The 11612-nt window shown below is 31.5% G+C and overlaps 2 protein-coding genes across 2 annotated transcripts; both read right to left on the bottom strand.

Moving 5' to 3' along the window:
- Positions 1-536: 536 nt before the first annotated feature.
- On the bottom strand, positions 537-3027 carry LOC112800590 (probable calcium-binding protein CML13). The gene is made up of 7 exons (XM_025842924.3): positions 2823-3027; positions 2276-2411; positions 2147-2183; positions 2026-2053; positions 1517-1669; positions 1336-1438; positions 537-808 (listed from the first exon to the last, which is right to left on the bottom strand). Exons 1-7 carry the CDS (start codon positions 2823-2825, stop codon positions 744-746), a joined length of 525 nt encoding a protein of 174 aa, XP_025698709.1. The 5' UTR covers positions 2826-3027; the 3' UTR covers positions 537-743.
- An 816-nt stretch (positions 3028-3843) lies between these two features.
- Positions 3844-5575, bottom strand: LOC112800589 (uncharacterized). The gene has a single exon (XM_025842922.3). The coding sequence runs from the start codon at positions 4898-4900 to the stop codon at positions 3959-3961; it is 942 nt and encodes a 313-aa protein (XP_025698707.1). The 5' UTR covers positions 4901-5575; the 3' UTR covers positions 3844-3958.
- Positions 5576-11612: the final 6037 nt, after the last annotated feature.

Below are 11612 nucleotides of genomic sequence, written 5' to 3'. Positions count from 1 at the left end.
ATTATTTTTGGTACCCGAATGGTATAATATGTGTGTATTATGTATGAAAAATTAGTAATATTTTATTCCAAATATTATTTTTTAATTTATATTGAACCAAATAAATAGACCATTATACACATTATACAAATATTCTATTAATTCCCTAACAAAAAAATTCATATACAAATCGATATTATGAGAAAGAAAAAATCTAATCTCTAATTTATGCTCAAATTTAATTGATGAACAAATCAGACCCTAAATATTGTGTGCAAAATTCTTTTTGGTCAAGTGTGTAGCAAAACAGAGAATATGTTTTATAATTAAACGAATAAAATAATTCTAAAAACCCAAATTGATGGATCAGAATTGAGGATTTAAAAAAGATGAAAACTCAGGTGAAGTCTTCACATAAAGTTGATAATCTGTTAACTAAATCGGACCTTCCGATCTGTTAACTGGCGGTGAATAACACTCAAAACCCAATAATGGTGGATAACACATCATTTTTTTCAATATCAGAAATTCAGAATTAAAAAATGACAATGTGAATGTGATATCCTTAAAAAGCCCTCCGTTTCTTTTTTCATTTTCATACAAATTAAGAAATATCATTTAGATTTAAGAATAATTCAAATAAATAAACTACAACAAAAAGAAATAGCGGACATAAAGCTATGTTATTTGTCGGTAATAAACAACGATTCGAGTCATTCATACGATTTTCACAATATGACACACAAACTAATACTCCTATATGATTAGTGATGGTAGTTGGTTCTGTTCATCATCCTTATGAACTCCTCCGCATTAACCTCTCCATCATCTGCACATTTTAAAACCAAAAAAATAAAATAAAATATCAATTACAAGTATATTACTGCATTCGCGTTCGATGAACTTTTAATATGTTCAAATATTCTCGTTAGTAACTTTTTACAAGGAAACCAATCAAGCCATCAACCAAGTGTTCATGATTAAAACCATGACATATCTAACAAATAACAGTTAGCATTAATCATTAAATTCAATCTAAAAAGGAATTTGAAAACAGTTTGAAATTTCCTTAAAAGATAACAATCCAACATTAGGGCCAATAATTCATAAAATCAAAATTGAAAGTCAGTCAAGGGCATAGCCAATCTTAACCTCTGCAAAATTATAACTATGATGTGCCATGCATGTGTTATTAACTATGATGGCAGGCCCAGTGTCACACATTATTATCACAGAAAACCTTAATTGGAATCTAAGTCATTGCAAAAATTTGTCACATAAAAACTTTCGGACATAGCAAAAAAGTTTCATGTTAGAACTTAGAACATAGATTTGGACAGAATATGATTAACTTACCATCTATGTCTGCCGCCTCAACCATGTCCTGGATCTCTCTGTCAGTGAATCTTTCACCTAGCTCTTTCGCAATGCGCTTAATGTCTGATACAGATATCTTTCCCTGCACTTGCCCCAAAGCCCAGGCAATGAGAATCAAGAAGATGATGCAGAAACCATGTACAAAAGCAAAAACACTTACATTTTTATCTTGATCAATAATCTGAAAAGCTTTCATGAGCTCTTCCTTAGTGTCCCTTTCTCCTATTTTAGCTGTCATCATGTACTCAAACTCTTCATAGTCAATTGCACCACTACCATCCTTGTCCACATCTGCTATCATTTGATTTATTTGCTGGAATAACAATGTACTATCTGTAAGCGAGACAAACAGACTTCTAACAAAAAGAATGACAAGATGATATCTCATACAGCACCATAAACAAACCAGTGCTATTCTGCTATAGTAAATTTCGAATCCATTTCAGGTAATTGACTGCCTAGCTTGGAATAAGGAGTAATAATCACATATAAATGTTCAATATGACTAAATAAAAGGAGAATAGGAGAAGATAACTTCATCTCCCTTCTTCATCACACAAAGAACAATAATTCTTTAACTAGACAAAAACAACACAATGGAACCAGTTTCTCTTAGGAAACTCCATTCAACCATAAGGTAGAGAGAATTGAACATATAGGTAATAATACCTCTTCTGTCATCTCGAACCCTAGGGCCCTGAAAAAGATGATATTTTGTTATGAAGACTACATAGCCAAGAAGTAATACTAAAAATATCAATCTTGTGAAAGATAAAACAATAAAGCATACCTCATGGCAACATTCAGCTCCTTGGCATCAATAGTACCTATAAATCATCAAAACATAAATATTAGCATTTTAAAATATACATTAAAGTATAGTCGTTACTATTATGATGATAGATAGAATGCAGAAAACCTGAGCCATCAGTGTCAAATAATTCAAAAGCTTCCTTAATCTCCTGCTTTTTCTGCTGGGTCAAATGATGGCGTCCTCTCGATTTGCTGTGCTTCCTGGATTCCCCTCTATATGATTCCCCTCTATATATAGCTGACTGGAAAAAACAAAAGGTGCATACCAAAAGAAGAGTTATTGTCTAGGAGGCAGCATGCTATTCCTTTACCAATAAACAATGATCAATGATCGAAAGCATAGGTAAATTCTGTGTTGAACAACCTATGTTGTACTCACGGTGTCTCTCGCTCAAAGGATTAAAGTAAACAAAACGGGAAAGAGGAGAAATTAGGGCGGGGCGGTGAGAAATTTAGATTTGATAGAGAAAATTCATAGAGAAGAACAATGGGTTAGTGTATATACTACATTAACAGAAAGTTATCAAATTGAACAGAAAAGCTAGTGATCAAGTGAAATCAAAATTGAAAATTGATCAAAGATAGGGGTAGGGATTCATTCTGAAACGAAACAGTAAGAGAGTGAAAAGAGAGAGGCAGGGGAGAGAACGCACCATGTTTGTGTGAGATAATGCAGCAACAGCAGCAACAACGTCAAACACAACAAGATCACGCGCACAATTGAAAGTCGAAACAAGGTCTGAGGATCTTCTTCCTTGGAATTCAGACCAGAGACGAGGATCAATGATGCGAGTTTAAGGGCTTCTTTGGGTGAGGTTAGAAAACTAGAAAAGTTATCTTTTTTTTTTAAATCTTATAGAAAAGTAAATAATTTTATATTTAAATATTTTATGTAAAAAGATTTTTTATTTATTAATTATATTTAAATATAATAATATAAAAATATTTTTTATTTATTTATTATATAAAAAAAAATTTTAAATAAAAATTTAAAAAAATATAAATTATTTTTTTATGACTAAAAAAATATATAAATTATAGTATTTTAAAATATATATTTTTTATTTTTTTAATATTTTTATTTTTATTATTAAAAATTTGTCACACACATTAATAAATAAAATTTGTTTTATCAAAATAATGACACTCAAACAAACAAATATAGTTAGAATCCACACTATTTTAGTTTGGGTCATCCCAACCATTCTTATTCCAGTAAAGCCCAATAACTTCCTAACACAGGCCCAGAATTCCAAAAAAGATTATTTTATTTTGTTGTTAATGCGATAATAAACAGGCCCAGAATTCCAAAAAGATTGTTATTTTATTTTGTTGTGAATGCGATAATAAACCAGTTAAGCGCTTAATACCAAAAAAAAAAAAACCAGTTAAGCGCTAAAGTTGTAGATTTGGTCAGCGGTTGTAAGTGAAAAGTCAAATCAAGTGTTGGAGGTGTGAATGTGCTTAAGGAATCATGATGGTGGTTCCATGATAACAGGCTTTATTATAGATTAGCTTCAATTCTTTTTGACTTTTGATGATTTTGAACAACATCATCATTCCTCTGCCTCCTGTCCGTGACTTTCAAGCAACTCTTGCTTAATGTACAGCATGGTAATTAATTAGTAACTAATTAGGTGGAAGAGAGAGAGAGAGAGAAAGAAGAAAGAATTATGAATGAACAACATAGGCAGCAAAGCACTGTTGTAATTGAAACTAATTATACAAATGTAGTATTTAATGTTACAAAAATGATTCGATTGATCAAAGTATTGAGCAGCAACAATGCTTAATTAAGATGAGAATTTATATACTCATGCTCAAGTGTGGGCGTGGTTCTTGTTCCAGAAGCAGTAGGAGCTCTGACATGACCAACCATTGAAACCTGAAGAGCTTCTTCTTCATAGGCCCTTCTTTCCATCTCCACCATTCTTGATCTCTTCTTCACCCTCACAAGCATCGCCACGAGGAGCAACCCAAGAAGGAAAGCACCTAATGCAGCACCAATTGTGCTTCCAACCGCTACTTTCCACTGAGCTATGGGCTTCTTATTATACTCATCCACTTCAGAATCCACAACCACCATCCCAAAATGCCCATTCCTCTTGGCAACGCAAACAAACGGTGAATTTTCGCTGGCTTTGGCCACCGTCATTCTCCCGTCTCCTTCAAAACTAGCACACAAGGGCGTCCCCTCATTCAGTTTTGTAGCATTGGTGAAATCAATAGTGAGAGGTTTATCACCAGACACAATTCCAAGTTGAAAAGGGTTGATGCTTGAGTTTGAAGAATTGGAATCTTGATCAGCATTGTAAGCTAAGAGTCCCAGAATTGGAGAAACAAGCTGGTAGCCAGATAGATCATAGTTAGAATAATATATAGAAGACCAATTAGACCCCATATTTTGTCTTATCAACATGACCCTCTCAATACATGGATGAACGGTTACACCAACATTGAGATGAAACTCCTTTAGTTCAGCACCGTACCTTGTTAAGCTTCCACATCTGAACCTTACTGTGTCAACACTGATCCCTGCTAACTTTGAAGGTAACTTCACTGACTCTGCTGTCCCTGTCTTGAAGTTCTTGTCCACTGACTTGAACGTGTAGTCTCTTATCATCAGGTCAAGAACATGAACCGATCTTATTATGTCACCATCACACCACGCCAAGGCCGCAAACCAGGACAATAATATCATCAGAGTCAAGGGAATTCCAGATTTCTTCATCTGTCAAATTTCGGTTTCACATCAAGGAAGAGAGATTGTGTGTTGTGTTAATAGTAGTTTGGCTCTTGTAGTAATGCATGTGAGTGTGACACAATTAGCGCTGACTGAGAATGTGGCAGTGCTGCTAAAAAATTAAAAGAGAGAAAACGGTAGAAGGAATGATTCTGTAAGGTGGAGTGATGATGGCACGTTCATGGTGAAAAAGGAGGAAATAAAAATAAAATAAAATACTAATTATTATTATTACATGGTGAAGGAAGGATGGATTAAAAAGGGTGGTAGGATGAAGCGTGCCTGAAAATGGAACAAAAGAGTATTGTTGTTGTGGGAATGGGGTCCAATGACACTAATTGTGTTTTGTGTAACATGTCATGTTCCCCACTTGGAGCACTTGATGGGTATCATGTTACGATTAACATTTAACAATTTAACAACATGCACAGCGACTTTTCAACTTTCTTCGTTAACCCCACAGCAAGAAAGTTAATTTTGGATAGGGTGAAGTTGGTGGTGATGATGGACAGACTGAACCAGAGAATGTTGCAACTTCATTGCATGGATACTTTTCTTCTTCTGTGTAGCTCAATTAGGAGTACAACTGTACAAGTGCTATGTGTGTATCTAGAAAGTACTAGAATCATTATCATACTTATTTTCAGCTACTGTTCCAATTAAGAGATGGATAGTATTGTTCCGAACCAAATGTTTTCACTTTTTATTAGAAGTGCACCACACTTATCAGTTATCACTGTATGCAATCATTGCCGGCGAGAACATGAGCTCATTTTATTTATTTTTTTTTTTGTTGCGACCCTCTCCATTTCCATCCTCTAGTGAGTATCGAACCCGAGAGAGATGGTTAAGGGACACAGACCCTCATTCATCTGTACCAACTTGCGTTGGTAGCTCATTTTATTATTGTTCGGGCTTTTTATGTTTTTGGGTAACAGGCAACCCAATTTCCTGACCCATACAAAAAAGGTAAGCAAACTTATCTAATATATGTCCCCAAAAAAACTTTTTAACATCTAATCTATAGTTAGTGGACTGAATTGCCAAAAGAAAAGTAGAGGTAACAAGCCTATACTTAGACTAGGCTATTTTTTAAGTATAGCTATTTTTTTTAGTATAGTTAGTAGACTAAATTGGGGAAGTTATTTTTCTTTTACTTTTGAATTATGAAAAGTCATAATACGAATATTTGGTACCATTTAAAAAAAGCTTTTAATTTTTCAAAAAGTTAATTTACAATTTTTTAAAAAGTAGAAATATATGACTTCTTCTTCTCGATAAGTTATTCTATCATTTTCTTAAAAAAATTGACTTAAAAACAAAAAAATCTATTTTTATTTTTGCCTTTCTAAAAATATTTCCTGTTTTTGTTGGAAATACTTTCCTTCCACCACTATTTTTACGCAAAGTTTCATCTATTAGAAGTATTGACTTTCTACCATCATTTTCACTCAATGTTCCATCCGCTGAAAGTATTGGCCATCCACCACCATTTTCACGTAATGATTCATCTGTTGGAAGGTACCTTCTAACACCATTTTAAAATAATGTTCCATCTGAATCACCTACTTTGTATATTTCTTCCGGCTATTTTTTTTATCATTTTACCACTCTCTATTTTTATTATTAAATTTGTATTTAAATTGTATGTAATATGAAATCTCAGTTTTAATTTTATTTATTAGCACTGGATTCGATGGTCTCAGAACGTTTGGACTTTGGACTATTAAATGGTCGCATAACAAAACATATTTTTTAAGTTTTTTTAACAACTGCTAAATAGTATTTTAATTACAAATTAACCCTATATATTTTATTTAATTATAAAAATTATTTTTTATTTTATAAATTATTATTTTATCATTCATCTATTATGTTTATTAACAATCAAAATAAAAAACAATAATGAATTAGATCTTCCGTTTATCGTAATAAACTTTTTGGTCATTCCAATCGATTTAAAGTTTATATTTGATCCATGACGTCCAGGATCGTGTATTGGATTATCAAAACAATCGATTGAATTTCAGGTTTTCATAACTCAATCGATTGGACTACAGATTGTCACAAAACAATCGATTGAAAATTGTAAGGCAGCATGGTTTTTGCAAAAATCAATCTATTGGTCATATTATCCAATCGATTGAACGATGACTAAAATGTTGGTTTTTTAAAATTAAATCGATTTCTTATACTACTAATCGATTGAATGCTCCAAAGTAACTTGAGGTCTCACAATTCAATCGATTGGTTGTGTTACTGTTACCCAATCGATTGAAGTCATCAAAACAATATGGATTTGCCCAATTCAATCGATTGGTTGTGTTACCCAATTGATTGAATTGTGTACTACGCCATTTTCAATTTTCTTATAGTTTTTATAAATTATATTATCTTATTATTCATCTATTTTAACTTTAAAATTCTATATTTAATTTTTAAGACTTTATTTTGATTTAGATACTCTAATCTTATCTTTTCTTTAATATTAACATTATAAATTGGTGAATAATCTATCACCAATTATTCAATCCCACTATCAGAACCATGTATTAATCTCTTTATGTATCATGAGAGAGTGGTAATGAATGTTCTTATTTTTGACAGGAAATTTGTTGCTTGAAATGTTCTTCCTTTTTTAGAAGTTCATATCAAACACCCCCAACTGGAAATACCGGTGGTGCAGGGGATATCGGCGGTGTAGGAGATATTCAATATTCCTCTGTTTTAACTACTTTTTATGTCTGCTCAAATATTTTGTATTGAAATCCAATTATCCTTCTGTGCTATTTATCGTGTAGAATGGCGAATTGTCGAGTGATGCTGGTGTCATCTCCATAGCTGTGAAACAGATGTTCGATATATTGGAGGCTCAGAATGCAGAGCACATAATGAAAGTAACGTTATTAGAGCTTTACAATGAGGAAATAACGGATCGTGTGCCTACGGAGGAAACTGTAAAATCTGAAAATGATAAGTCTAAAAGTCCTATCGCTCTAATGGAGGACTGAAAAGGGGACTTCCGTTGTTAATCTAGGAATAATTGATTAAAAATTTGTAATATATATATACACTTCATATATGTCTTAGCAATATATGAACAGATTATTAAAATAGAAAGGTCAAATCTTGAACAAATAAAAAGAACAAAATAGAATGCAAACAAATAAAAACATATGGAATTTTTTTACATAAATTAATTATATAAAATAAAAAATAATTCACAAGACATAAAATTTGTATGGTATTGTTGTTGAAATAATAAATGAAAATGATATTACTTCATCATAAAAATATGAGTTTTTCAAACTAAAATATCTCTATAGTGCATAGAAATAGAGAAAAATTGTAAAAACTTTTAATCAATTAGGTAACACAACCAATCGATTGAATTGGGCAAACCCATACTTTGAAGCTTTCAATCGATTGGGTAACACAACTAATTGATTGAATTGGGCAAATCCATATTGTTTTGATGACTTCAATCGATTGGATAACACAACCAATCGATTGAATTGTGAGACCTCAAATTGTTTTGAAGCATTCAATCGATTGGGTAGTATAAGCATGCTGCCTTTTGCGAAAACCATGCTGCCTTGCAATTTTCAATCGATTGTTTTGTGATAATCTGTCGATTGAGTTATGAAAAACCTGAAATTCAATCGATTGTTTTGATAATCCAATCGATTGATTTTCAAAGAAACACGATTTCACAACTTTGGACGAACGTCACGGATCAAATATAAACTTTTAATCGATTGGAATGGCATTACGAATCAAATATAACCTTTTAATCGATTGGAATGGCCAAAAAGTTTATTACGATCAACGAAAGATCTAATTCGATATTGTTTTTTATTTTGATTGTTAATAAATATAATAGATGAATGATAAAATAATAATTTATAAAATAAAAATTAGTTTTTATAATTAAATAAAATATATGAGGTTAATTTGTAATTAAAATTAGAAAAAGATTATTTAACAGTTATTAAAAAAACTTAAAAAACATGTTTTGTTATGGGACAATTTAATGGTCCAAATGTTTTGGGACCATCGACCTTAGTCTTATTTTTTCATATGTGATTTTATTTTTATATAGCTTGTTATTATTTTTATACTTAGTTATAATAAGTTCTTGAGTTATTTATTCAAACGCTACAACTTTAAAATAAGTATTTTTATAACTAAAATTTTAAATACAAAATAACTTATTTATAAGCTACTAAATCTTTATACAATTAATTTTTTTTTTCAAAAAAACTTATTTAAGTTGTTTACGTAAACTAAGCCTAAGTGATTAATGAGATTATCTCTTAAACAAGCTACACTTTGATTCAAATCTCAACTAAGATTGGAATGAAATTTAAAAACTTCAAAATGTCAGTGTGTGAATAGTAAAATGACCAAAAAAAAAACGTAGAGGTAATAAGACGAAAAATAGAAATTGAGGTGTTAATTATTAATTCTGTACAAATATATAGAAAAGACAATAGAAGAATATTTTTTGGTTGACCGACAATAAGTGAATTTAAAGAACTATCTTATGCTGCATAGTATTAGACTATCAGTATCTATTTAATTTTCCTCTTGGTTGCCGGGCTTTTAACAATAATAATAATAATAATAATAATAATAATAATAATTATTCCGACTCTCGATAATTTTTTTACAGGATTATGAAATTTTCGAACAAAAAAAATATTTTTTTTATTTTTTATATTTAATTTTGTAAGACTAGTTAGTTCTTCTATCAATAATCTCTCTTTAAAATATATTTATGTGACACGTTAACCACTAATATATTCTCTATCTAATTTTTATAAATAAAAATAATTTTTAAAAATTATTAATATTTCTTAGTTTTACACAATAAATTTAACTAATATATTTAAAAATAATAATAATAAATAAATATGAAATTTTTAGTAAAAAAAAATAAAATTAGATGATAAAATACTTTTAGAATTGTATTAGAAAGTAGCTACAAGGATAGTTTTCTCTGCTATATAGCAACATGGGTCATGCCATACACTTGTTACAGCAAGTGAAGCTAATAGCTATCCTTTATCAGTTGCAACACTAAAACCCCCTCTCAAACTTTGGGAGAGTAAATTACTAACTCTAAGTTTGCCTTTGAAAAATTCAAACAACCTAGAAGATAATGGTTTTGTTAACACATCTGCAATTTGGTCAAGTCCAAGAATGTTAACTACGTACAGTTCCTTCTTATTAACTATTTCTCTTAATGAATGCAAGTCTAATTCCAAATGCTTGCAATGACTATGGAGAACTGGATTGGCGGCAAGCAAATACGCATTCTAGTTGTCACAGTAAATTGTTGGAGTAATCTTTTGAGACACACCAAGTTCACTAAGAAGATGTTGTAGTGATACAAGTTCAAACTGCACAGAAGCGAACGCACAATACTCAGCTTCTGTGCTGCTATGGCTTACTTTAGATTGTTTATGGCACTTCCAGAAAATTAGATTTGTCCCTAGATATACACAGTAGCCAGTGACAGACCGCCGGTCATGGAGATCACTTGCCCAATCTGCATCAGCAAAATCCAGGAGTCTAAAATTAGAACACTTTGAAAAGATAATTCCATCACTTATCGTCCCTTTCAAATAACGCAAGATCCTCTTCACTGCTTTCCAGTGATTAAGAGTAAGGTTGTACATAAACTGTGAAACTCTATTCACATAAAACGCAAGATCAGGTCGTGTCATAGTCAAATATTGGAGAGCTCCTACTATAGAACTATAAAACTTCGGATCAGAGTAAGGTTCAGAATCATTTGTATATAATTTCAAATTCCCAACCATAGGAGTAGGCAAGGCATTTGCCGTGTCCATGTTGGCCTTTCGAAAAATTTCCATTACATATTTTCTTTGAGATAGGTGTATACGTCCTCCCTACAAATAAGAGAATTCTATGCCAAGAAAAAAAATTAAATTACCAAGATATTTAAGAAGGAAAACTGTATTGAGTTGCTTAAGTAATAGATTAATTTCATTAGCATTATTGCTAAGGACAACAATGTCATCAACATATACTAACATGTATGTGACTGATTTTGTACTTTTCCTTACAAAAAGAAAAATATCAGATCGAGTACTCTCAAACCCAAACTTTGTCAACGTTTTTTTCAAAGTCAAGTACCATGCCCGTGGTGTCTGTTTCAGGCCAAATAGGGCCCTATTCAGCTTGCATACCAGGTTAGTATTGTTGTCCTCATAGTCTTATGGTTGAGTCATAAAAATCTGTTCTATCAAAATTTCATTCAAAAAATCATTATTAAAATCGAACTGACGTAGAACCCATCCTTGTGTGATGGTTAGAGTAAGCACAACACAAACGGAAGAAGGTCTTATCACAGGATTATATATTTGCTCAAAGTCTATGCCTTCGGTTTGATGAAAATTTTTGGCAACAAGACGAGCTTTATAACGAACAACCTTATCATTAGTGTTTCGGTTAATGGCAAAAACTCACTTGCCCCCTACTAGAGTTGCATTCGGTGGGTAAGTTGTAATAAGCATCAGTAATATAGCTAGGAACAGATTTAGTGTTGGTCATGTGAGCAGAAGAATTTTGAAATAAATCATGATAAGAAAAACTCAACTCATCAAAAATCACATGGCGAGACATATAAACTTTTTCAGACTTACTCATACATTTATATCTATAAAATTTA

Source organism: Arachis hypogaea, chromosome 5 (genome assembly GCF_003086295.3).
Source record: "Arachis hypogaea cultivar Tifrunner chromosome 5, arahy.Tifrunner.gnm2.J5K5, whole genome shotgun sequence".
NCBI lineage: Eukaryota > Viridiplantae > Streptophyta > Magnoliopsida > Fabales > Fabaceae > Arachis > Arachis hypogaea.
This window is presented reverse-complemented; position numbering and strand designations above follow the sequence as displayed.